A 26,358-nucleotide genomic window follows, 5' to 3' on the forward strand; every position below is an offset into this window, starting at 1 on the left:
TGTCTACCTCTGGACCAAACAGGAAGTCAGGGTTTACTGGCTGATTGAGTAGGGTAGTTTGGATTTCCGACTTAAAGCCAGAGATGCGGAGCCAGGCATGCCTCCTGAGCATAACGCTAGTGTTTATGGCCCTTGTTGCTGTGTCGGCTGCGTCCAACGCGCACTTAATGGACGCGTTGGAGATCAACTTCCCCTCCTGTATAAGCATTTCTGCTCCCTCCTTATAATTATCTGGCAGGTGTTGCATTAGCTGCTCTAACGTGTCATAGTGTGCCCTGTCATATCTTGCTAACAGGGCTTGGGTATTGGAGATCCTCCAAATATTAGCAGCTTGAGCTGCCACACGTTTCCCAGAGGCTTCTAAGATCTTTGATTCTTTGCCCGGAGGAGGAGCATCACCAGTTGTCCGAGAGTTCGCTCTTTTGCGAGCATTAGCCACCACTAAGGAGTCCAGTGGGAGTTGGCCCCTGATGTAGGTAGGGTCCACGGGCGCAGGCCGGTACTTCCTTTCAATTCTTGGGTTCACCACCCTTGCTTTAGTGGGCTCTTTAAAAATGTCACTGGCATGTTTAAGCACACCTTTGAGCATAGGCAGAGATTTTATAGACCTTTCTGATGTAGAGAATGTATCAAAAAGAAAGTCTTTCTCCACGGGGACAGCGTGCATATCCACGTCGTGGTTAAGTGCCGCCCTCTCAATTAGTGCGTTGAACGCAGCAGTATCTTCAGTAGGCGAAGGCTTGATAGCATATGAAAGAGTATCAGGAGTGGTGTGTGGGTCAGGGTCCACAGCATCAGCCAACGTCTGGGACTCATCTTGATCAGTATCAATGGGATAGTTTAACTGGTCCTCATGGTCTCCTCCCTCCACATCCTCAGTGACATTTGTGGGAGAGTAGGCATAGCCCTGATCATATGATTGCATGGGCTGAAAAAGAACAGGAGAGGTGGTAGAGTCTCTTTTTCTTCAGTGGTATCTTATAATGTTCCATAGGCGTCTCAGGCCTGATCTTACGCTTGTAAACAGTGAGTCGACCTGACTCGGAGTCGATGTAGAATTTCGACTGGTTGTCGTGGGACGGTGGCTGGAATACAACGTCATCCGACCGAGGCTGAGTGGTTGCGGCACCAGACATCGACTCGGCAGAGTCGGCAGCCTGTGTATGTTGAACAGGTTTAGGCCGTGCTGTCGGGGGTAGTCCGAACTTTATCGGCGCCATAAGCATCGGCGACGGACTGACTGTCTTTGATGGAGGCGGTGTCTTCGATTCGACAGACTTTGACGGTTCAGTGCGTTTGAGGCCTTGCGTCGATTCGAGCCGTTGTTGCTTTGCAGGAACGCCCGTGTGCTTCGACGCGGTAGGGTCTTTCGATCCGACTTTTGGCCTCGGGTTGAAGGCCTTGACCAACAGTGGCTTCTTCAACTTCGGATCGATTGTCTGCTAGGCCTAGAGTCCCTCGGAAGAGCCGCCATCTTTGGAGCCGGAAGTCTACGTCGACGGGAGCGTGACGCGCTTCACTGTAGACACAGGCGTAGTCGATCCGATCTTCGGGTCGACGCCCCCTTTCGACCCCGAGGGGTCGATCGCACGCTTCGACTTGGAAGGTTCCGAAGTCGTCGAGCCGATGGTTGTTTTAACCAGTGTCTGTTTCGATTTCGTGTCTTTCGGTTTCGATTTCTCCACTGAGTGGGGCCTAGCGACTGATGGCTCTTTGGGGTATGCAACGTTTACAACGAAATTTTTACAACGCACTACCATTACAACGCAGGCATTACCACGCATACCATTACAACGCATTGCGCTGGGGGGGCGCTCTAGGATAGGGAATAAGTTTAATTTTCTATCCAACACCTTCCATAGTGTCCACGGGGACTGGAGTTGGAATAAAAAATATACTTACCACTATCTAGCACCTCTAAGCGCTATGCGTTGTAATGGTATGCGTGGTAAAAACCGCGTTGTAAAGGTATGCGTGGTAAAAGTATGCGTTGTAACGTCATACATCCGCTCTTTGGAAATGTTCTTAGTCGGGCCTTGAAGCGGGACTAGAGAACGGTGTTGAAGATCTTGGCTAAGGACTTCCGGCGATGCCTCGACCTGAGCCGTGAAAGAGTCTTTATGGGTCCCCGCAACTGCGGTTGGGCTTAGCTCTTCACTTGAGTTGTCGTCGACGGCTCCGATAGGTTGTACGTCGTCTCCTACCTCGACGATGTCTTCATCATGGACGTAGAGTTCTTCCTCGTCCTCGTTGTAGGTGGAGTCTGGCTCCGACGCGGGATCCGAGTGCTCCGGATAGTCTTCCTGTACATTTTCTTCGTCGTCACCACCGAAGATGTTTTCTGGGTCTGGTGCCATTTCTCGCGCCGACTGTCGTGCAGCGCGTCGAAGACGGAGAGTTTTCTTCGATCTGAATTTCTAACAGGCCATGCAGCTGGCCTCGTCGTGGTCCGGTGAGATATTTGTTGCACACCGGGTGTACGTCGATGTGGGGATATTTTGAGTTGCAGACGGGGCAGCGTTTGAACGGACTCCGTTCCATCGTCGATCGTAGACGGGCCTTTGGCATCGAAAGGCAAAAGTCTTCCGACGTCGAGTTCAAAGAACTGGAAAGGTAAAAGGCACCAAACAAAAGACAATACCGACGCTCCTAAGGCCTTCTGGCCTTGAAAAAAGTAACTAGTAGAATTTCCGAACGCGAGTTAAGAAGTACATCCGAACACAATGGCGGAAAAAAACAATCTGAGCATGGAGGGGATGACCATGCGCACTGTAGTCCAGGGGAGGAGCCACCTATCTCGTGATACTTCGAAGACTCTTCCAGGACAACAATGTGCAATCATCCGGACCCAACACTAGGCGGCGATCTATGCATAGATATAAATTCAGCAGCCCACATGCCTCGAACATATATATTTCAGGGCACACCACACGGCTAGAAATGTAGCAAGCAAGGAATCGGCTGTTAAAATTGCATACTATTGGCATCTAACGCCAGCACTGCTCCACCAAAGCAATCCGCGCCGAGACCCATTATGCTGGAGGGGTTGCGGACAGATAGGAACCTTAACCCACATACTATGGGAATGTATCGAGGTGCAAGAATACTGGGAGAGGGTGCTCCGCGACACAGATTAAACACTTTGAAACAGAAATCCAGCGTTTCCCGGCCTACACACTGTTGGGCCTTCCTAACAAAATCACATTCCCACTCAAATCACTCAGAGGGAAGCAAATGGGGCTAGCGATGGGGCTAGCGACACACCACATCCTATCACTTTGGGGCACCACGAGAACACCCACACATACGGGGTGGCTCCACAGGCTCTGGTACGTGCTGGGCATGGAACGAATACAAGCATCTCCCACTCAGACTCAAGACTCCTTCATTGATACATGGCGACCTTTGGTCTCGCTCTTGTCTGAAGAATTTAATGAACTCTCCTGCCCTAAATACCTCAAGGTTCTTCAGCTGGTGGACGAATTCCACAGGAATGCAGACGCTCCACAATAGAAAGCACAGCTGGTTACGCATCCATAGACGTTTAGTAGCTATATTGCCACCCTGGGAGGGGGGATCTGGGCAGCGGGGGAGGGGAGGAGTTGAGAGGGTGGGTAATGTTGTTGTTGGGGGGTTAAGAGACAATGTTGGTCAGCACCGAGCCCACACCCACTTACATGGACACAGCCACGCATCCCGAGCCGGGGATCGATTCCGGTGGGGAGGGGGGGTGGGATGGACAGAAGGCAGGGATGTTCCCCAAACATTACATGTGCCGACTTGTTTTGTGTCATGAAAATCAATAAAAACGATTTAAACCAAAAAAAAAAAAAAACTAGCTGTATCATGACAAGAAGATTCCAGGGTGGCCATATCTGTTACTCCGTGCGTTTCCCACCTCATCGTACATGGCTCGGACAGCCATGACCACAGTTAGGAGTGAGTGAGATAAAGGAGGGGTCGGGTTATAACTGAGGGAAGCAGATCCTTAACGACGACTTCTGATGACAATGCATTGCGATTTGACCTACCCGGGCATCCGTGCACCTGAGCATGAGGTCATTCTTCACCCGGCTCAAGAACCCGATAGCTGGGCTGCAAATGGCCTTATGTGACCACATGTCTAGAGTGGTATTCGGTGTGCAATGTTCTAAAATAAGCCAAACTACACAATATGTACACAGCAAAACCTCACCGGCCAGGCAATCGAACACCACACGCCAGTGCAGGATTTATAGAAGAAGGGACACAGCGTTGTGTGATAGTGCCTAGCAGATGGCATTACATTATGCCCAAAATGCTCCTAGACCACGGCCAACTACGATTCATGGCTCTGGAAGGCTACAAATCATTACAGCAATTTGGGACTCGCTGCAACCTCATTTATATATCAATGTGTTTTTCTGTCATGTTTCTAGTGTGCGCTAGCAGCAGAAGGATCAAATAGCACGACTAGTACCGTGAACATGTTCTGCATCAGCTTCCAGGATCAGAACTGGGTTGTGACTTTAACAAATATATATTTATTAAACCTCAAGGATTTGGAGGGCATATACTACTAACTTAGTAACATGCGAGTTAGAATATAAGGTGCAGAGTGCAGCCAGACTGCATAGCTCTAAAAAAAACAGAAGCACAGAGGCTGCCATCCTTCCATGTTTCAGAGCCTTGCTGTTCCCAGCTTTTGTTCTAAATAAAAATATCGACTTGTTAGATGTGCTGCTTTAAAAAGCATGATCTTGCCAAACAAACATTTTCCAAGCCATTAAGTATTGCCTTTGGAACATCTTGGTTTAACCAATTGCTTTTGGTGGTGCTGTACAGTGTTGGGATGCAGTGCAACATCAAAATAACAAGCGCGGCCACGAAAGTGAAAGCGACCGTGCTGTAACATGAGCCACGATAAGAAGGAATGCAGCTGGCACAATGTGCGCCGCTGCTTGCTCCTGAGACCCAAACGCCTTGGGAGAGAATCTTTAGAGAAAAGGCAGGACATGCATCCGCCTTTGGCCAATTGTGTGCTTTCATTATTTAAAGTCACGCAAAAGGCCAATAGAATGTGTTGAAGTTGAAAAACCACAAGGACAAGTTTTGAGACAGTCTGGAGTGAATCCAAGAGGCCTCCCCATAGAGCAGAGCATGCGCGCTGTGCTAGGCCCAACCTAAATATGCTGAACAGAATTACACCAAAGTCGACAGGAACCTAGATTTTGGTTTTTGTGATGGGTGTACAACCGGTCAGTAGTTTTTGCGAAATTAAGGGTAAAATAAATTTGTATATGTTTAGCAATTGGGTACGCAAGAGTCTATTCAAATATTGAGCGTTCCGATTGGCTCAGGGAGTTTTATTTACCTAGTGCCATCTCGCTCCGACACACGAGTGCTCAGATTGGCTGCCAGCAATAAGAAAAACGTTGGTGGCAGCCATCACAGGACTCGGGGACGCCAGTCCAGAAGTTTAAATAAAAAAAATAAAAAAAAGATATCTGGGCAGGGTAGGGATAACCTGGCTCCCTAGGACCCATGGAGGAGGAACCAGAGGGACCTTTTGGGGCAAGGGGGGGCTGCATGCACAGCCTCATGTGAGGTCATAAGCAGCGCAATGCGTGGGAGCAAGTTATACATAGTGCTGCTAACTATGAAGGGAGAATTTTTTTTTATATATTTCAAAAAGTTAATGTCATTGACCAATTCACCCAACTATAACATTACTATATTGTGTGTGTGTTCACTGAAAAAATACATATATTTCAGGAAAGTTATAGTTCAAAATTAGCATTTAAAAAAACCTTAGAAATTCACTGAATTTCAGGGACAATATAGTTAGTTCTACATTTCACTCGTACAAAACCAGAGAAATTCGAACGTTATAGTTAATAGAGCTAACTATAACTGGCGCCCCCGCAATGCACTGCTGATGGCGTCACATATTACATCACTCATGACATGGTCAGGGACACTGATAAGGAGTAGTTTCTTACCTGTAACTCCAGTTCTCTTGTAGGGGTATTTCCGTGATAGTCAATCATGTGAATAGTCCAGCGCCTTGACCGTGGCAATAGCAAATCCTTGCTGCGCCAGAGAAAGAGCAAACTGCAAATTGTCAGACAAATGAGCCTTCAAAGGGTCAACAGCCCTCTCCCTACACCAAGAGACAACTTTAGACCACCTATATGAATAGATGGACTTAGTGGAGTCACGCCTGGCAGAAAGAATGACATCCACCACATCGTGAGGGAGAGAAAAGGAATTCAAGTTGCCCCGTTCAATCTCCAGGCATGAAGGTGTAATGTCTGGAGGTGGGGACGTAGAACTAGCCCCTCCATCTGAGAGAGGAGGTCTGCCCTGAGAGGGAGACGGAGCTGCGGGTGAGAGGAGAGGTGGAGAAGGTCCGTGTACCACACCCTTCTTGGCCAATCCGGGGCGACCAATATGACTTGGGCCCGGTCCTGGCGAATCTTCCTCAGAACCCGAGGAATCAAGGGTATGGGAGGAAACGCGTAAAGGAGTTGATTTCCCCAACTCAACTGAAACGCGTCCCCCAAGGCTCCTTGCATCGGATACTGGAGACTGCAGAATGACAGGCAGTGAGCATTCTCGCGAGTGGCGAACAGGTCCACCCGAGGAGTCCCCCACATCTGAAAGATGTCGTGAACAACCTCCGGATGGAGCCTCCACTCGTGATCGGCAGAGAATTGCCGACTGAGAACGTCTGCACGAACGTTCAGAACTCCGGCCAGATGATTTGCCATCAGCCAAATCTGATGGTCCTGAACAGAGGACCAGAGACGCAGAGCCTCTCTGCAGAGACACTGCGACCCCCACTCCTCCCTGCTTGTTGATATACCACATCGCGGTCGTGTTGTCCGTAAGGACTTGAACCGACTGACCGCGAAGGGAAGGGAGGAAGGCCTTGAGCGCCAGACGTATCGCCCGCAACTCTAGAAGGTTGATATGAAGCACCCTTTCCTCTGGAGACCAAAGACCTTTGATCTCCAGATCCCCCAGATGAGCACCCCACCCGTGAGTGGATGCATCCATTATCACTGTGGCAACCGATGGAGGTAGTTGGAAAGGCTTTCCCGGAGACAGATTGCCTTCCACGCTCCACCATGACAGATCCGCTGCAGTTTCTCTGGAGATCCTCACTGACTCCCCGAGATCTCCGTTGTGCTGATACCACTGCCTGCGGAGGCACCACTGGAGTGCCCTCATGTGCCAGCGTGCATGGTTGACATACAGAATGCAAGAAGCCATCAGACCGAGCAGACGAAGGACCTTCAGGACTGGAACAACCGCTCAATTGTAGAATAAAGGAATCATTTCCTGTATGTCGCGAATCCTTTGAGGTGGAAGGAATGCACGACACAGTAGTGTCCAGTACCGCACCTATGAACAGGTTGCGCTGGGAGGGCACCAGGTGAGACTTGGGTAAATTTTTCGAAAAACCCAACCTGTGCAACAACTGAGTTGTCTCTGGCAGATGATGGAGCACCTTCTCCGGCGACTCTGCTTTGATCAGCCAGTGGTCCAGATAGGGGAACACAGGAACCCCCGACCTTCTGAGATGCGCAGCCACCACCTTGGTGAAAACTCGAGGCGCAGTAGTAAGCCCAAACGGAAGGACCGCAAACTTGTAGTGCTGCGATCCCACCGTAAAACGGAGATACTTTCTGTGCGACTTCAGAATGGGGATGTGAAAATACGTATCCTGCAAGTCGATCGACACCATCCAGTCTTCTTCCATCAGCGCTTGAAGAACCTGTGCAAGTGTGAGCATTTTGAACTTCTCCTGCTTGAGATAGAGGTTTTAAATCCTGAGGTCCAGGATTGGACGTAACCTGGCATCTTTCTTGGGGATCAGGAAATACCGGGAGTGGCACCCCTGACCCCTTTCCTGCTCTGGAACCACCTCTATCGCACCTTTTCGGAACAGTGCCAGGACTTCTTCCTGCAGGAGAAACAGGTGGTCCTCCGAACAATAACCTTGGCAAGGAGGGTAATTGGGAGGGAACTGCTGAAAAGGAAGTGCATACCCATTTTCTACGAGATTGAGAACCCAAAGATCTGATATAACCGATTCCCAAACCCGTAGAAAATGAGTAAGCCGACCCCCTACCGGACCCGCATGATCCAGAATGGCGGAATTAGGGCTGCTTTGCTGCTGAGGGTGGGGGTTGATTGTTAGAGGAGGAAGTAGAGGAGGAGGAGGCTTGGCGTCCACGAGCACGACCCCTTTGTTTACCTCTGTATGATCTATACAAAAAGGGTTCTTCTGCTGCTGCTGCTGGCCTTGTTTATAGGAACGAAAAGTGGATCAACCAAATCCCCTAAACTTCCTAGTGGTAGAACCTCTAGCCTGCAGGCCCAAAGACCTTGCCATTGCCCGGCTATCTGTGAACCTCTTCAAGGCTACATCCGCTTTTTTCCCCCAAAGAGGCCTGTTCCGTCAAATGGCAAGTCCATTAAAGTAGATTGTACATCTGCTGAAAAATCTGAAGATTTCAGCCAAGCGGCCTTTCTGGTGGCAACAGTAGAGCCCATAATCCTGGCCACAGAATCCGCCGTGTCCATGCCACTCTGAATTACCAAGCGGGCTGCAGCCTGAGTATCAGAGACTACCTCATTGAAGTTCTTTCTATCTTCCTCTGGAAGCTTAGTTGAGAACAGTTTCACAGAGTCCATCAATGCATGAACATATTTCCCTAGCAGGCAAGTAGCATTGGTAGATTTTAGAGCCATGCTACCCGAGGAGAAAATCTTTTTTGCAGACTGATCCAATTTTTAGAGTCTTTTTCCGCTGGCACCTGAGGAAAAGAGCCTGCAGACCTGTTGGAACAAGCGGCCTGCACAACCAGACTTTCCGGAGAAGGATGTGAAGAGAGAAACTCAGGGTCACCAGGTGCCACCCTGTAACGTCTTGCCACCGACCTGGAAACCGCAGGAGCAGTCAAAGGTCTCTTCCAGACCTCCATTATTGGCTAAGTCAAAGCCTCAGTGAATGGGAGTGTAGGCTCTATAATAGATGAAGGCGAGTGTAAAACCTCCGTGAGGATGTTAGGCTTGTACTCAACAGTAGGCTAAGTCAGATTGAGCAGATCCACAGCCTTCCTAATTACAACATGGTAGGGAGCCACGTCCTTAGATGGTGCATCAGAAACTGATGGCAAATCCCACTCAGGAGAGAGTTCCAGGCCACTAGCACTATGCAGGTCCTCAAAACAGTCCCCTTGATCCAGAAGTTTTCCTTCCTCTACTTCAGGATCTTCATACTCCTTTTCCTCCAAGAGGCGCTGAGCCCTGCGCCTCGACCACTCCAAAACAAACCGAAGTCGACGGATCCGGTAAAGACTCCGACAGAGCCGGAACCGGCGTCGGAGGAGCCGGGGCAGCTGGAGGATGAGACTCACGAACCGGCGTGGCACCTCGATCCAACTCACGAGGTCGTTCCGGAGTCGGCGAAGCCGTATGCGGAGTCGACGACCTCGGCGGCGCCGTACCGAGCCAAGGTGTATAAGGCGTCGGCATGAACGGCATAAAAGGTGCCGGAGCAAAAGCTTGAGGGACACCCAAGTTATAAGACAATGGACCCACGGGACCAGCCGGTACACCAGTGGGGTACATTGCCCTCGCATAAACGCCAGACATAGCATTAAGGAAATACTAGGGGTCCGGGCCAGGACCAGGAAAGGAAGGGTACGAACCCATCGGCCGCTCCGAAGGAGGCTGCTCCGGCATCGGTTCATCCTGGCCCTCTTGATTCTCAGGGTCTTCCACCGGAGTCGGAGCCCGAGGAATCTCCTCATCCCCTTCATGCTCCGAAGGATGGTGCGACTCCGGATCCGGTTCTTGCTCCGGAACCGGGGAACCTCCAAGAGACTGCAAAGAAGAAGGAGACACGAAGTCTTTGTGATGTTTGAGACTTCCTCTTCGAATCCGAAAACTCTTTGCCAGAGTGATGTCTAGAGCTATGCTTCCTCCTCTTGTGCCGCTTCTTCGAGGAGCCCGAAGCATGACCCGAAGCCGGCTTGGATCCGGACCTCGACCCCTCTCTGGACCTCAACCTCACTCTGGACCTCGATCTCGAAGCCGATCTCGACCTCGATCGCGACTTCTGCCTCGACCGTCTAGACGTCGACCTCGAAGACCTTCCAGCCTCTCTTCCTTTCACCTTCGCAAGCAGAAGCTTAGCCTCCCGCTCTCGTAAGGCCTTAGGGTTCATCTTGAAGCAGGATCGACAGTTTTTAACATCATGGTCCGATCCAAGACACCACAAACAATCCTCATGCCGATCGGTAATTGACATCATTCGGGCACACGATCCGCACTGCTTGAACCCCGTCTTCCTTGAGACACTCAACAGAGAAACAGTAACACAAAATAGCAACAAGTTACTAGCTGAATCACAGAAGATCCCAGAAAGCGCTAGCGTCAACGACGCGGAAAAAAGGGAACTGACGTCATCACGCCGACGTGGGTCTAATAAGGAGTCGGTGACGTCAGACAGTCGCGCGCGATGCCGTGCTCCTATGACGTCGTCCACGCCGGCGTGCTACGAAGAATTTTCCGAACGTTGTTGGCGCAAGGGGGATGGATATTCACAAGATGAGGAATCCACAAGGCAGATGTATCTATCAGAAGTATGAGTGCATATGATAGTGCTGTATGATGAGTGACTGGATGTGAATTACTGTATTGTTGAATGAGTGGATGTGTGTGTGTAGACCTAGGAATCATTGAGCGGGTATGTACTAACTGCTATTGGTCTGTGTGAGAAAGTTCCCTCTTTCTTGCACGGTGTGCCCCCACTTTTTGCTGAAATGCTCATGTTCTTTGAGTGTGCCCTGGGCTCCTGCTAATCAGGTACCCAGGTGTCCTACAGATACCAGAATGTACTGTTGGATCGGAAGTCTTTCAAGTATGCTGAGCACATTTCAATACAGCACAAGTGCATTCATATCGCTGCACTCGATTCAAAGAATCCCTTTTCCAATGCATTCACAAGCAGGATCTTCAATACGTAGTGTAACAGCAACCTGGTATGTCTCTTTTTAATCTTGCAGCCGAAACCTGAATGCATAAATATGCTGGTTGAAAAAGCACAAAGTTACTCGATTTGCAAACTGCTCTTCACCTGTGAACTAGGCTTACTTAGAAGCTGAAATGCGCAAGGGCAAAATACAGAGAGAGCTGCCAATTTTATTGATAAATATACATGTGTGTGTTTGTTTTTGCTCCAGGAACCCATGCGTTTTGGAACTACGAAGTGTTCATGACTATTGAGGAGGATCTCCAGAAGAGAATCTAAAAGGTTGCAACACTTACTTCTAAATTACCCCAGGTAGATCAAATTCAGCTTAACTTATCTACAGTATGAAAGTGGTTTTATGTCCAACGCTATAGCAACAGTGAAATCGGGAAACATTTCTCCTCTTGTTGATTTAAAAAATATATTTAACCAAATCGCAAGTTCACTTGCAACCAAATAAAAATAGATTAAGATATTACTCATTTAACTTATAATTGTAGACTTGAAAGGGTTGAGGGGAATGATAATTGAATACATACCAATTAGCATCTTTAGAGTGGCTGTGGCACTGGTTATCAGATAGGAAAAACTATTTTGCTGTGGTTAACATTAATTTTGTATTCACTCACTGCCCATTGCAGCATATCCCACATAGAGAGGAAAATAGAGTGTGTATGATTCAATTGCTATTATACAGATTTCTAGACGGTTGAAAGAAGTGAATAAATATTTAAGGGATGTGCAAATGGGGAAGATTTAGTGCTATGAAATGAATAGTTTCACATTGCTGCAATAATTGTTGAAAGTGGCACAGTATAAATGCCTGTTAGGGTTTCCCAAGTGTCGGAATCGACATACACTCTATAGTGACCAAGGGTATTGTACATATTTTACTTTACAAAGGTGTTGTCAAACCATGGAAATAGTATGAAATAAATGTACATTTAACAGAGCAGGGATGTCTAGAAATGTTCAGAAAGTTATTACTGAAAATAAGATCCATAAGATATAAAGTCAAGTAATTACACATACCATGTTTCTCTGTTTTTTTCTTTAGCTTCTCTTTCATATTTTTCAAGTGTCCTTTTGTCAACCATCCCTGTTAAATACCTGCAAAAATAAAACAAAAGGGCAATAAATATCAAATTAATACCAAAGTTGAACAACCAGAAACCACTATTCAACAATCTCCAAGCATCGTCACGCCCCCACCCCAACTACCAGTATGATAGCAGTCACTTTAGTGACTCACAAAGCGTGCTTCTGGATGGCTAAAACAAGTGCTACCAATGACTGCAAAACATGAATTTGTTGTATTCAAATGCATGTTTCAAAGATGAATAGCTTTTTACTTCCAAATTTCAACTTTCTTTCTTGAACAGGATTAGTGTAGCAAATTAAATAAATCCAGAGGCCCAGCATTAAATCATCTACAGACCACCTCAAAGGGTGCAAGAAAATTCCCTGTGAGGGGGTGGGGTGGGGCGGGGGGGTCATACCTACCCACACCCAATTTCTTCCAGAAGTTTGTCCAGTTTCAGAATGAGGCAAGTAAAGTCTTAAAACTGGTCAGTTTAAAATAGATTGCCTCAAAGAACTTCAGTAGACAGCTGTGGGCTGAGCTGCCAATCAATAGCTCATATATGGAGGGTACAGAATAAATTGCCCCATACTCCATTCCCCGGCCATTAAATAATATACTATAGCATTGCACAGCTGCAGCTAAAAAAATAATATCTGAAACTGGGGAGCGCCCACCCACCCTTATCTCTAGGTAAGCACATAGAAATGTTAGCGCTCCTAGTCCTCCCATAAGCCCAGATGAAACTACTGACTAATCTATTTTTTTAACCAATCATTATTAACCTCCAATGGGACGGTACGAAAAACATAACTTGGGAAGAAATAGCATTTTAACCAGGTTATATCTCCCCATTATAAAAAGTTTCAGATCATACTGTGTGAAGTAATTCTAGTATTCTAAAATAGGTATCAAGTTAAGATCTATTATACCCTCCACTTTAGAAATAATGTATATTCCTAGATATGTGGCTTCCTGTGTAATCCGGTTATCAGCTGCTAGGGTATGTCTGTTAATCAATACTTTGGTTTTAGCTTTCTTTAGCAAAAGCCACGATTGTCTCAAGGTCTTATACAATCTCCTCAACAGCACAAAGGGCCCTGTCCGTGTCACTGGTAATTATGGCCACATACTCCGCATATGCCAGACTTGTGTCCCAAACCCTGTAGATTGCCTGGCAAAATGTCCGGAGAGGATTCCAGACTCCTAAGAGCAGGGTCAATAAATAGTGTAAATAACTGGGGGGAGATGGGGCAACCCTGCCTCGTGCCCCTTTCTTTCAAAAAGGGCTCTGATTCATGCCCCATTATTTGCAGGCGGGCTGTAGGTTTATTATACACTACACTTACTGCATTAACAACCCCCCCGCCTCCCCCCCCCTCAGCCATTTACTTCGAGAACATGCCACAAAAAACACTATGACTCCATATCGAAGGCTTTTTCGGCGTCAAGCAGAGCCACCCCCATAGGCTGTGCAAGAACTTCCATTGCATTGAATAAAGAGATAACACTCTAGACATGATCCGATGTCCCTCCACCAGGGATGAACCCATGCTGCTTGCCTGACACCAGTCAGTGTATAACACCCGCTAGCGGGCTGGCAACATTTTTCACATGGATCTCCACATCACTATCAAACAATTTGATTGGTCAATACAAACACAGAGCAGTAGGGCCTTACCTGTTTTTAAAGAGATATTTGCAATGCCCCATGATCCAGGGTGGCAGCCCCAGCTCTAGCTTCGTTAAATAGACTCAACAATTCCTGGTGAGTTTCTGCAAAGAAGACCTTGTAAAACTCAAGTGGGATGGAATCAACCCCAGCTGCTTTCCCTGATGGAAGAGCAAACAGGGCCACCTGTAACTCTTTGGGTAGTATACCACCCGCTAAGAGCAATCTCTCATCTGTGATTTTGCTCAAATGCCCACCATTGCCAATGCCTTGTGCCACAGGGCCACAGTCACGATCTGCTTTATAAAGATCTGCATCAAAACCCCTAAAGGCTTCTCTAACCATACCGGTATCTGTAACGAATAGTTTACCTGTCGGTGTAGTTTTGCAGCTTGAAGATCTTTCTGGATTCACTATGCTGTGCATATTCCGCAATCTGGTGGTTGGGTCCGGAATCGTAGTCTTTTTTCTCCTTTTTTTTTTTTTGTCGTAGCCCAGGTGGGCGTCTACGTCCCACCATTTGGTGTCCTTTCGGTGACGTCGGCGTGCTTCCGGCGGATGCTACCACCCTTGGGCGCCATCTTCGGATTCTTTTTTCTGTTTCTTTTCCTTGTTTGTCTTTGTAGTGAATCCATGGCTATGTATGTTAATCGTTCTTTCAACGTTAGTGTTTCCACGTATTTTGTAATTGTTCCAACTTGCTTTCTTTTCCATGTTTTTCCACCCTCTTTTCCAGCCTCATCTTTCTGGCGGAGGCGGGTGGGTTCGCTAGTGAATCCAGAAAGATCTTCAAGCTGCAAAACTACACCGACAGGTAAGAAACTATTCGTTTTGCAGCGTGAATCTTTCTGGATTCACTATGCTGTGCATAGATTTTGTAGCGGTTTTCGTTACTTTTGTGGCGGTTGGATGGAAGATGAGCGTTGGTTGCTAAAAATATGTTCAAGCACTTTTTGTCCTACTTGTGCTTCCTTGTTCATCTGTACATCCACGCAGTAGTGCTTCGTGAAAGTGTGTACTGAAGCCCATGTTGCCGCCAGGCATATATCCTGAATCGGTGTGTTGGCCAGGAAGGCAATTGTTGCTCCTTTCTGTTAGAAAGGCGACCCGGGGGAGACAGAAGATGTCTGACTGACCACCCCTAGGTCCACCCCTCCGTCGAGAAGTAGCCGAGCGTTTACCGAGAGGCCTCCTGACTGAGGGTCCTCTCCTAGGATCGTACAGCAGAGTAATCACAACACTACAAACGGACACCACACAGGAGGTCAAGTTCTCAAACTTTATAAGTAGTAAACGGTTGCTGGTTCTTGGCAGTATGTACAAGCAGATCGAGGGATCTGGAAAGTCTCGTAAAGGGGGGTAAGGTAGCGGGACTGTCTTACTCTGGGCGGAGGAAGGGATACCCTGCGCACAGCTCTCAATCCTCGAGCTGGGGGGTTCCGAGCGGGTCGAGCCGCGGCAGCAGGCTAACAAGAGGGTTCAGCAAGGTAGGCAGCGGCAGCGCCAGCAGGCTCTCCGATGGTTCAGCAAGGTAGGCCGCGGCAGCGCCAGCAGGCTCTCAGATGGTTCAGCAAGGTAGGCCGCGGCAGCGCCAGCAGGCTCTCAGATGGTTCAGCAAGGTAGGCCGCGGCAGCGCCAGCAGGCTCTCAGATGGCTCAGCAAGGTAGGCCGCGGCAGCGCCAGCAGGCTCTCCGATGGTTCAGCAGGGTAGGCCGCGGCAGCGCCAGCAGGCTCTCAGATGGTTCAGGTTACCGGAAGGATGAGTTCGTCTGGTGTCGGCCGTGACAGCATCAGCAGGGTTCCCAGTCCAGGATACAACTGAAGACCTGATCCAGGGCTGGCCCAGATATAGGTCTGGAGGTCTTTGAAGTCCGGACTCTCGCGCCTGGGGGTCAGAGGGGCCGGGATGAAAGTGTCCAGACACCCAGCAGGGGAGTGGAGCCAGCGCCCAGGGAGGCCGGAGGGCGATCGATGCCAGGCGTCCGGGGACGGCTGGAGGGCCATCGAAACTCCTCTCCCTCCGGGATCTGTCGAGTGGCCACTCGACCACCTGGGTGGATCTTGGTGCCTCGATGTCTGGGCTTCGCTGGGGCCGAGGCTGGGGCCGAGGCCACGTGGTCGTGACGTGGTGGGCCCAAGATGGAGTCGGGCACGGCCTCGTGCTTAGGTCGTGATGGGCCTACGCTGGGGCCCGGCCGATGATGGGGGATCCGGGATGGTAGCCGGATCTGTGGTGTTGGGGCGTGCAGAGTCGGGCAGAAGGGGCCGCCCGAGGTCCGGAGGAGGGCTGATGTCGTCCTGGGCCTGCCATGCGGGAGGGGTAGGACCACGCCATGAGGCCGTGTCCAACACTTTCTTCCTGGTGGAGTGGGCTTGTGCCCCTCGTGTTAACTCCTGGCCCGCTTGCTTGTGGCAGAACTGAATTGTCTGTGCGATCCATCGGGCTATGGTGTTTTTCGTAACTGGTTTGCCCATGTAACTGTTAGCGAAGGACACGAAGAACTGTTTCGTCTTCCTGTGGTCCTTCGTTCTTTCAATGTAGTGCATCACAGCCCTTCTTGCGTCTAGGGTGTGGAGCGACCTCTCAGCGCTTGTAGTGGGGTTTTGGAAGAAGCTAGGGATCTGAATACTCTGATTCATGTGGAACCTTGACACCACCTTTGGCATGAAGTATGGGTCAGTTCTCATCACGACCCTGTCGCTGTGTATCTGGATGTAGGGTTCCTGCAGTGTGAGTGCCTGCAGTTCGCTCACCCTTCGTAGTGAGGTGATCGCCACCAGGAAGGCGGTCTTCATTGTCAACATTTGCAGTGATGCTTTGTGGATGGGTTCGAAGGGTGCTTTCATGAGCTCCGTCAGTACCACGTTTAAGTTCCAGGCCAGTGGCGGCATTCTCTTTGGCGGTGCTATTCTTTTAGCCCCTTCCAGGAATCTTTTCACGACTTGAGATGTGAAGAAGCTTCTCCCTGTTTCTCCTCTTGTGTATGCCACAATCGCTGCTAGGTGCACTCAGTGAGGATGAGCTTAGCTTTGCCTTGATTAGGTGTGTGAGGTACCTTCGCACCGTGGACTCCTTGGTCAGTCTCCTTTGGAGTTGTTTCTTGCAACACCATTGAGTCAATCTTTTTCACTTTTCCCCATAGCACTTGCGTGTGCTGGGCCTTCTTGCCTCTCGCAGCACCCGCAGGGTGCTCTCTGGTAGTTTCAGGTGTGCAAATTCTAAGTCCTCAGGAGCCAGGCTGAGAGGTTGAGGCTCTCTGGCTCTGGGTGTAGGATTCCTCCGTTTTCCATGGAGAGTAGGTCTCTTCTTTTTGAGAACTTGTGGGGAGGCCCCTGCGCCATCTCCATTATCTGAGAATACCACGTCTGTCTGGCCCATTGTGGTGCCACCAGGATGAGCGTCATGTTGCTCTTCATGCATTTGTTGAGCACCCTGGGGATCAGTGGTATCGGGGGAAAAGCGTAGGCAAATGTTTTTGACCAGCTTATCCATAGGGCATTTCCCTGGGACCGTGCCTCTGGTTGCCTGGATGCAAAGTATTGGCATTTTGCATTCCGGTGTGTTGCAAATAGGTCTATTGTTGGGGTGCCCCACTTCCTGAATAGACTCTCTGTTTCCTGACTGTTGAGTTCCCACTCGTGGGATGCTGAAGTCTGCCTGCTGAGCCAATCCGCTTCCACATTGTCCTTCCCTGGCAGGTGTATGGCTACCAGGTCTATTTTTAGTGGTATGGCCCATTTCCAGATCTCTTGTGCCAAGTTTGACAGCGGGAACGATTGAGTTCCCCCTGTTTGTTTATGTAAAACATCGTTGTGGTGTTTGTATTAGCACCTTCTGGTTGTGTAGGTGTTTCTGAAAGGCCTTGAGGGTTAGCAACACAGTTTTCAGTTCCAGGTAGTTGATGTGCCTGACTGCATCTGTAGGGCTCCACAGACCCCTCACTCTGAGCCTGTTCATGTGTGCGCCCCACCCCTTCTGGGATGCGTCTGTGGTGATGGTCACTGTTGGGTCCGGTGGTGTTAGAGGTTTCCCTTCTGTTATTCTCTCCTTGGTCCACCACCTTCTCTTCCTGCACCCTGTGCGTTACAACCACTAGATCCTCCCAACTTCCTGTAGCTTGTGACCATTGTTGTGCAGCCACTCTTGGAGTGGTCTCATTTGTAGGCGTGCATTGGGGACCAGGTGGATGCATGATGCCATCATCCCCAAGATCTTGCTCACAGTCCTCACTGTCAGAGATCGCCCCTTCTGGTAGTGACGTTTCTCCCTCAGTAGGCTCAGCGTTCTCTTTTCGCTCGGTAAGACTCTGCATTGTATGGTGTCGATCTGGGCTCCCAGGAAGATCTTCACCTGCTCTGGTTCCATCGAGCTTTTGCCCCAGTGTATGGAGAACCCCAGGTTTGCTAGCGTTCCCGTCACCTGTTCTGCATGCTCTTTGCATGTCCTGTAGCAGTTTGCCTTCACCAGCCAGTCGTCGAGGTAGGGGTACACGTGTATCCCCTTTCTCCTTAGGTGTGCGGCCACTGCCGCAAGGCATTTGGTGAACACCCTTGGTGCGGACTTTAGGCCGAAAGCTAGGGTCGTGAATTGGTAGTGATCCTGGTTTACTGTGAACCTTGGCATGTGCTTGTGCTGCTTGTTCATGGGGATGTGCAGGTATGCATCTTTGAGGTCTATGGTAGACAAGAAGTCCCCTGCTTTTATCTGAGGAATGACCTCTTGTAGGGACGTCATTTTGAATTTTTGAGTTTTGACGTATTTGTTCAGGAACCGTAGATCCAGGATGGGTCTTAGGCTTTCGTCCACCTTTGGCACTAGGAAGTAGTTGGAGTACACTCCCATGTTCCGTTCTTTGAAGGGGACCCGTTCTATGGCCGCTTTGAGGAGGAGTTCTTGGGCTTCCTCTTGAAGTAGTTGCAGCTCTCTTCCTGAGTGCTGTCTTTTCTTTGGTTTTCTGTTTGGTGGCCTTTTTTCCAACTCTATGCAGTACCCGAACTGCATAATATTGAGTATCCACTTGTCTGTTATTTTTCTCCACTCCTGGAGAAAAAAATCTCAATCTTCCTCCTACCGGAGTTGCATGTTCCTTTGTGTCTTGTCCGTGTAGCCCTCTCCTCTTTGTTTTCCCGTGCTCCTCCCCCGGAGGGTGTGGGTGGTAGAGCACCTTCTCTCGTGTGAAGTCACTTAACGGGCTGTTCGCCGCCTCTTCTTCTCTGGCCCCGTCCATTTCCTCTCGATCGAAAGGACTGGCCCCTGCCTTGGTAGTTCCAGTTTTGCCTCTGCTGCCCCTGGTGGCCTTGGCTGTCACTCTGTTGCCCCTGGTGGAAACTCTGGTGAGAATCTCCTCGCTGGCTTCCACCTCTGCCGTTCGGCCTCCGCGACGGAGTGCCCCTTCTCATCCCTCTGAACTGCAGGGCTCCCATGGACCTTGCCGTCTCGTTGTCCTTCTTCAGTTGGGTGAGCTTATCAACTGGGGCTCCGAACAATGTTTCACCGCTGAAGGGTGTGTTCAGGATGTTGTTCTGGACTTCAGCCTTGAATCCTGAGATCCTGAGCCATACTTGCCTTCTTTCAGTGATGCCTATAGCCATCAGTCTGCTGGATGTTTCTGCCCCGTCCAAGGCTGTCTTCAGGCATGAGTTGGCGATGCTCTACCCTTCCTCTACCAGGTGTGCTCCTCTGTCACGCTATTGTTCCGGGAGGTGCTTGAGCAACTGTCCCATCGCCTCCCAGTGCTGGTATTGATGCCTATTCAGGAGGGCGTTGGAATTCGCCATCCGCCAGTGCGTTGCAGCGTTCCTCTCAATCTTCCTGCCCGTTCGGTCCATCCTCCTGCTTTCTTTGTCAGGTGGGGGTCCGGACGTTGTTGGGACGTTTGCCCTTTTCCTGGCCGTTGCAGCGATGATAGAATCCGCTGTGACGGAACCCTTGATGTAAGCTGGGTCTTCGGAGGAGAATTTGTACTTCTTCTCGGTCCTCGGCGTTACAGATCTGCATGTAGCCGGGTCCTTGAAGGCCTCCTTTCCCTGGGCCGTGATACTCTTGAGCATGGGCAGGAACTGGCTCCTTGTCTGTATGGGGAGCAGTGTCTCGAGCAGGAAGTCTGCTTTTGGCTTCTCCTCTTCCAGCTTAATTCCATAAGCTGTTGCCGCCTTTCTTACCACCTCATTGTATGCCCCAATGTCATCCGGTGGCGAAGGCCTCGAGGGGTATGTTTCTACCGCCTCCTCTGGGTTTTCGGCCTCGATGTCCTGCCATTCCTGGTCTTGGGCCGTCGAGGAACCTGAACCGTAGCTTGACTGCTGTTCCCCGTAATCCCCCTCTGTGTAGTAGAGGTCCTCCTCCTCTTCGTGCTCCGAAGGTTCCGGAGTTTTCGGCGGCTCTTCGATGTCGAACTCTTCGATCTCCTGTACCTCAGCGACGGTCGGTGCCGGCTTCAGGGGAATCTTGTAACTTTTCATTTTTTCGTCGAAGTCCTTCTTTCTCTGAAGGATGTTCTCCATTTCGGCCTCGAGCCTTCTCTTTTTTCTCTGCATTTCTGCGGCCTGTTCGTCGTCGAGCGTTTCGGCCGCCCTTTTCGGCGTCGTCGTCGAAGCTTTCTTCGGCTCTTTTTTTTTCGACGTCAAAGTCGAAGGCCCTTTTTCGGGGGCTTGCTTCGATGACCTTTGCTTTTCGCTGGTCTTCTGCCTCCGGGAGTCCTTCTCGGAGGATCCGCTGGGCTCTTTTTCGGAGGATGCAGCTTCGGTCGTCGATTTGCTCGGCGCCGGTGCTCCTTTCGAGGCTCTGTGCTCTGACTTTCGGGAGTCTGCCTCAGGTTTTCGAGGCCCTGTGGGAGTTTTCGGGGTCGTAGACTCCCTACCTTATCAGGCGTACTCTTATCGGTCTCAGCGACCGTGAAGTCATCTGGTCCTTCGGCGATGTTGTCCTCATCGTCGGTGGAGAGGCCAAGTTCATAGAGCGTCAGGGCTTGGCCCTTGCCCTGCATCGTGTGGTGAGCCGTCCTCAGTCCTTCTCGAATTCGGAGTGTCTTCGGCTTGAAGACGGAGCAGGCGTTGCAGTCTCTGCTTTCGTGGTCGATTGGCAGGCAGAGGTTGCAGACTGGGTGCTGGTCCTTCTGTGCGAACTTGTGGTGGCAGTTCTTGCAGAATTTAAACGGCGTCTTGTACATCCCTGCGCTCAGGGGGCCCCCTGTGTGCGCATTCCTTCAAGGAGGTCGAAGATTTCGAAGTTCTCTCCTTTCTTCGTCGTCTCCTCACTAAAGGTCCTCTTTTGTCGATGTGCTTAGGTCTACACCTGTGAATTTCTGCTGTATTTTCTTCTTTCCTCCTCCAAAACTTCTGGAGCTTCACGCGACGATCCAGACCCAACGGCGGAAAAAAGAATCTGAAGATGGCGCCCAAGGGTGGTAGCTTCCGCCGGAAGCACGCCGACGTCACCGAAAGGACACCAAATGGTGGGACGTCGACGCCCACCTGGGCTACGACAAAAAAAAAAAAAAAAAAAAAAAAAAGAGAAAAAAAGACTACGATTCCGGACCCAACCACCAGATTGCGGAATATGCACAGCATAGTGAATCCAGAAAGATTCACGCTGCAAAACCAAGCTACCTTGCATATTCCTTATTGATGCAACCTGCCATCCCCCGTTACCATGCCCTTACTGCGAGAAAGTACTTCATTCCCTCACTATACTCGTAACAATCCTGATCTTTGGTCAGATATATTCCAGCCATTTTCTCAGTAAGGTGTTCATTTAGGCGAGCTTTGGTAACTGCAATCAGGGTCAACACAGGGGAAAGATCCTTCCAAGATTCTACAACGCCAATTAATTCTGCCTCATGGTTACTTAGCTTCTAAAATAATTCTTTGCTGTGTCCCAGCTCCCGCTTCCGTTAAAAAATACTGAAGCTTAGGGTTTCTCCCCTCACCCCGGCTTTGAATGCATCCCAAACCATTCCAGAGGAGGAGCTGCCTTTATTCAAATCAAAGAACCCCAGAATCCAAGGTTTCATATGTGTGACAATATGGATCCGAGACCAATCCAAGCTGAAAAGTCCATTTTCTAGGTGTATAGCAAAGCCCAGCAATAGCGAGCTAGGGAATAATTGGATATGCTTTACATTTCTCTATACACCTTAAATGATGGTTGGCTTGGGAGGTTACTGTTATGATGAACAATTTGTTGTAGTGTCATGGGAAAACCTAGTGGACCAGACAACGGGCGGGAGGATAGTTTAATACTGGGTATTCAGTAGACTGTCATATAGATCATTAGATGGACACCCGTTTATACTTATTAGAAATTCTTTTTACATTGGAAATCTGATTTACTCAATTTAGCAGCCCAGAGGACCAAAGGCTACAATATAACCCAGAACTTTCATATAAGTGTATTTCCGCTGCCGTATACACCTTGGACTAAAAATGCTAGTCATGACTAGTGCTTTGTATCTATCCTCTGCCGAATGGAGCATCTTTGCAGCCTGTGTATTACGATATTTTACAAATCTCAATAAAAATATGTTTAAAAAAATAAATAGCCATTATGGTGCTGGGGAACTCTAGGTGTCGCGGTTCCAGCCCATGTACTCTCTACGGCTTCCCTGGCACTTACAATATCCAAGAATGGAAATAAATATTGCAAGGGCATATCTGCTAGTGGAGTGAGTTCTTACATAAAACTTACTGGATAGAAGCGCAATCCAGATACTCTAAAAATACCTCAAAGTTCTTCGGTTGTCACCTTTATTTGTGAGTGCTTTGGGTATAGTTAAAACAAATTGCTTAGCGGGTATGTGGAGCTCAATGGTTCAAACATGTCTAGTAGTCCAACATGTTTCTGCCCACTCGAAAGCCTAACTGGTCTGGGGCATTTTTCAGGGCTGCAGGATACCTTTCCTGGATAGGACACTGGGCTTGTGCAGATATAAGAGTTAGTGAGGGACTATTAGCACCCACCTTATTACCGAAAAAGAATCCTATCTGGTAACCAAAAAGCTCACAGAGGACCCTAAATTTTAGGGGATACCATTACATCGGTCGAGGCGGGGGTGACGTCCTTTATAGTCACACTTGCGTCAAAAGGATCATCACTCCAGTACACCTAGGCGTTCCCGCTCCATGCCGCTGGTATTGAGATTTTTAAGCCAAATTGTGGCTGCTGCTTTTCCTCTAGCTGAATGGGCTTTTGGTCTACCTGCGAAATAAATTCTATACCAAATGGTAACATAATGAAATATGTGCCACCATCCATCTGTAAATAAGCTGGAAGTAGCTGACCCATGTGTCCATAATTTTTCTTTTTTTAAATTATTTTTTATTGATGACAAAAACAGGGTAGATCAGTGATATGGTGTTGCATTTAGCAATGTAAGGAAGATATTCACAGAATCAATACACACATAGTGGTTAGTCAATTTTTGATAGGTCAGAGATCGCTTTTCAGTCCATATATTCAGTAAGGATTCTATCTTCCAGTGGAGAGGAATCAGGGGGGATGGCAGTTTGGAGAGCAGGTCTAATTTGTGAGTATCGAAACTTCTCTGTTGCGGCAAAGTTTTAATCTCACTGTAATGTGGCAAAGGGAACCACCTCCTCCTCGTGACCACAGATCCCCCACTCAGGAAATACCTAGTGAGATCCCATGTATCAAATCCTATCTGTTCAATATTCCATAGTGGGGTGGCTTGTGTGATCTTAGTCTACCGCCAAAGGCTTTGTGTGCCAGAGCTGAACTGTGTTCAGTGCGGCCCGTAAGCTGTAGGCATGTTGGTGTGATATTAAATGCCCTCTCGTAGCTCCATCCTGGTAAGACCAATTTGTCCATACTGTAAGCTTGTTTGTCATAGGGTCGATGTAAACATTGATTGACCACTATTCGCTGTACCGCCAAGTAAAATTTCCATATATAATGAAGCCCTATGCCACAGTCATACCACCTCCTCACCAACTTGTGAGGGTATTCGTGGGGAGCTTGCCATTCCATAGGAGTGCCCTCTTTTCGCGCTCTATGGTTTTAAAATAGGAAGCCGGGACTATATGTGATGCATTAGATATAGATCTCGGGAGTGCCATCATTTTAAACAAAGCAAACACAAGGAGTTGATGGACAGAACGCTGAAACTTTTCAGACACTCACCCACAGTCACATATCTGGGTTGAATCCATCATCGTTTTTTAGCTCACTTTGCCACCCCAGTTCAGACCCAGCAATATGCAAATCAGTCTAAACCCTGTTCCTCATGGGAACAGTCCAGCCAAAACTGCCAAAGTAGGCCTTCCCTGAACCAGAAACCACCATCCTGGGACTGGTTTTGGGGTAAGTTTGTCTGGATGCTTCTTTTCGGTCCAGGGAAGACCTGGCTTGGCAGTTGTTGCTGAACTGTCCCCATGAGGAGCAGCAGCATAGGTTCTGCCGTCATCTGAGGCAAAGTCCAGATTAGGGGCATGGGCTGGTGCAGCATTTCTTACAGCTGAATTGAATCAGCATTTCTAGAGTGCGTGGTTACCCGGAGGCATCCCAGTGCTTGAAGCAGTTTAATCACGAACTCCATAACAGTGTTTAGGGGAACAGAAAGGTTTTATGAGTTTTAGAAAGGCCAGATAGTTGGTCTCAAGACGAATATGGAGGGGGAGATTGTTCCATAACTTGGCGACGTTGTAAGAGGAGAGACGCCCTCCAATTCGTGATCTTTTTATTTTAGGGACTGCCGCCAGATGTTTACTATCCAAAACGCAGAGACCCATTAGGACGGTAGGGCGAGATGATGGAACGAATGATAGGCGGTCCATTAGCTGACATTGCCTTGTGTACTATGCGCAAAGCCTTAAACTGGACTCTCTCCTGGATGGGGAGCCAGTGAAGGGTGGCAATGGAGGACTTTGCTGATTGACGACTGGGGATGTTCAGGAGCAAGCGTGCTGCGCAGTTTTACCACAGTCTGCAATTTTTTGGTGGGGAGACAAGGGGCTCCCAGGTAAAGGGCATTTGCATAATCAGTCTTCTTGCATGAAAAAGCAGCTGAGGGAGGATTTTCCAAATCATCCTGAGAATCCTATAACAGCTACCCACCTTCCACGCTTGCTCCCTAAAATTGAGATTGCGGTTAAGTCATACACCCAGGTACCCAGGTTCTTGGTTCTTGATCTGTTAGGGGGGGGGGGGGGGGGGGCGGCAGGAATTGGCCCAAAACAGCTGGGCCAGGGTAGGCTTAAGTTCAGAAAGGGAGATTTACCTAGGAGCATCAGCTCAGTCTTGGCCCCATTGAGTTTCAGATACGAGCCTTCCATCCAGATTGACACCTTTTCTAGACACCCGGCTAGATCAGACCCAGTTTTGTCAAGCTGGTTGAAAGAGACAAACAGTTGTGTGTCGTCTGCATAGGTAACACTCTGGATACAGAACTGCTTCACTACCTCTGACAGGGGGCTCATGTACACATTAAATATAGTGAGGCTCAGGGACGATACCTGCGGGATCCCTCATCTAAGTGGAATACATTCGGAGGTAATTTCATCTTCAAACACCTGGAATAATCTGTCCTCCAAAAGGGATTACACTTAAGAGCTGTCCCCGCCACTCCACCCTTCTGGAGTCTTTGAATGAGCAGCTGATGGTGGACTGTGTTGAAGGCTGCGCTGAGATCTAAGAGAATAATAGCAGCACAGCCTCCATCATCTAACATTTTACTGGCTTCTTGTACTACTGCCAAAAGGGCAGTCACTGTGCCTTATTGAGGTCTAAATCTAGTTTGTGAGGGATGGAGACAGTCCTTACTCTCCAGAAATGCGGAGAGAACAGAGTTAACATTTTTTTTCAGCAATATTGCGGATTCCAGGCAGTAAAGAGAAGGGACGGTAATTCACCAACACCTCTGGGTCCAGGTTCGTTTTTTTTTTTTTAAATGCTTTAACAATTGCTCGTTTCTACGAAAGGGGGACAAGTCCCATAAAAAATGTGGCGTTGATCAGGTCCATGATAACTGGAGATACAGTAACAATGACTTGGTTTAAAAAATAGTATGGGGTAAACAGATTTCAATTGGTTGAAAATACCTCACAAAGAGGTCGGGTTCGGAGGAGGAATTTCCGCTAAGGAACCATCTTTAATTTGAGGTCCGTTGACCATAGGTAATACATTTTGTTGTACTATGGCCGGGGGAAACGAGGAATAAATATCTTGTATTTTATGAAAAAGAATGTTGCCATTTCGTTACGACGAGATGATGTATCAGATGCAATAGGAGGAGATGGAGGTTTGAGGAGAGATTTCGCAATGCGAAATATTTTGCGCAGGGAATTGGAGGTTGAAGTAATTCTTTCTTCGTAATAAAGAGGCTAAGCACATGTAATTTCTTCCTTATACACTTTTATAGCCTCATTGTACTTAATTTTGTTAATTGCAGAAAAGTCTTTTCACCATCTTCTCTCCAGTTGTTTACAAGCTTGCTTGAGCTCACGAAGCTTTGGAGAATACCAAGCTGTTCTATTGGCTCCTATCTTATTATTAGTCCATTTTTAGAGAGCACAGTGTGTAGTCAATATTCAAGCCATTTGTTGTGCTTATCGTTCGCAGTG

At 48.7% G+C, this 26,358-nt stretch overlaps 1 protein-coding gene across 2 annotated transcripts in view; it reads right to left on the reverse strand.

The window, feature by feature from the left end:
* GSPT1 (G1 to S phase transition 1) overlaps window positions 1-26,358 on the reverse strand; it is a 548,341-nt gene that overhangs the window by 423,234 nt on the left and 98,749 nt on the right. For both annotated transcript variants that reach the window (XM_078663168.1, XM_078663169.1), the window contains exon 6: window positions 12,062-12,139. In XM_078663168.1, the coding sequence (XP_078519294.1) occupies window positions 12,062-12,139 (78 nt within the window). The remainder of the gene's footprint in view (window positions 1-12,061; window positions 12,140-26,358) is intronic.

Source organism: Lissotriton helveticus, chromosome 10, assembly GCF_964261635.1.
Source record: "Lissotriton helveticus chromosome 10, aLisHel1.1, whole genome shotgun sequence".
NCBI classification, from domain to species: Eukaryota; Metazoa; Chordata; class Amphibia; order Caudata; family Salamandridae; genus Lissotriton; species Lissotriton helveticus.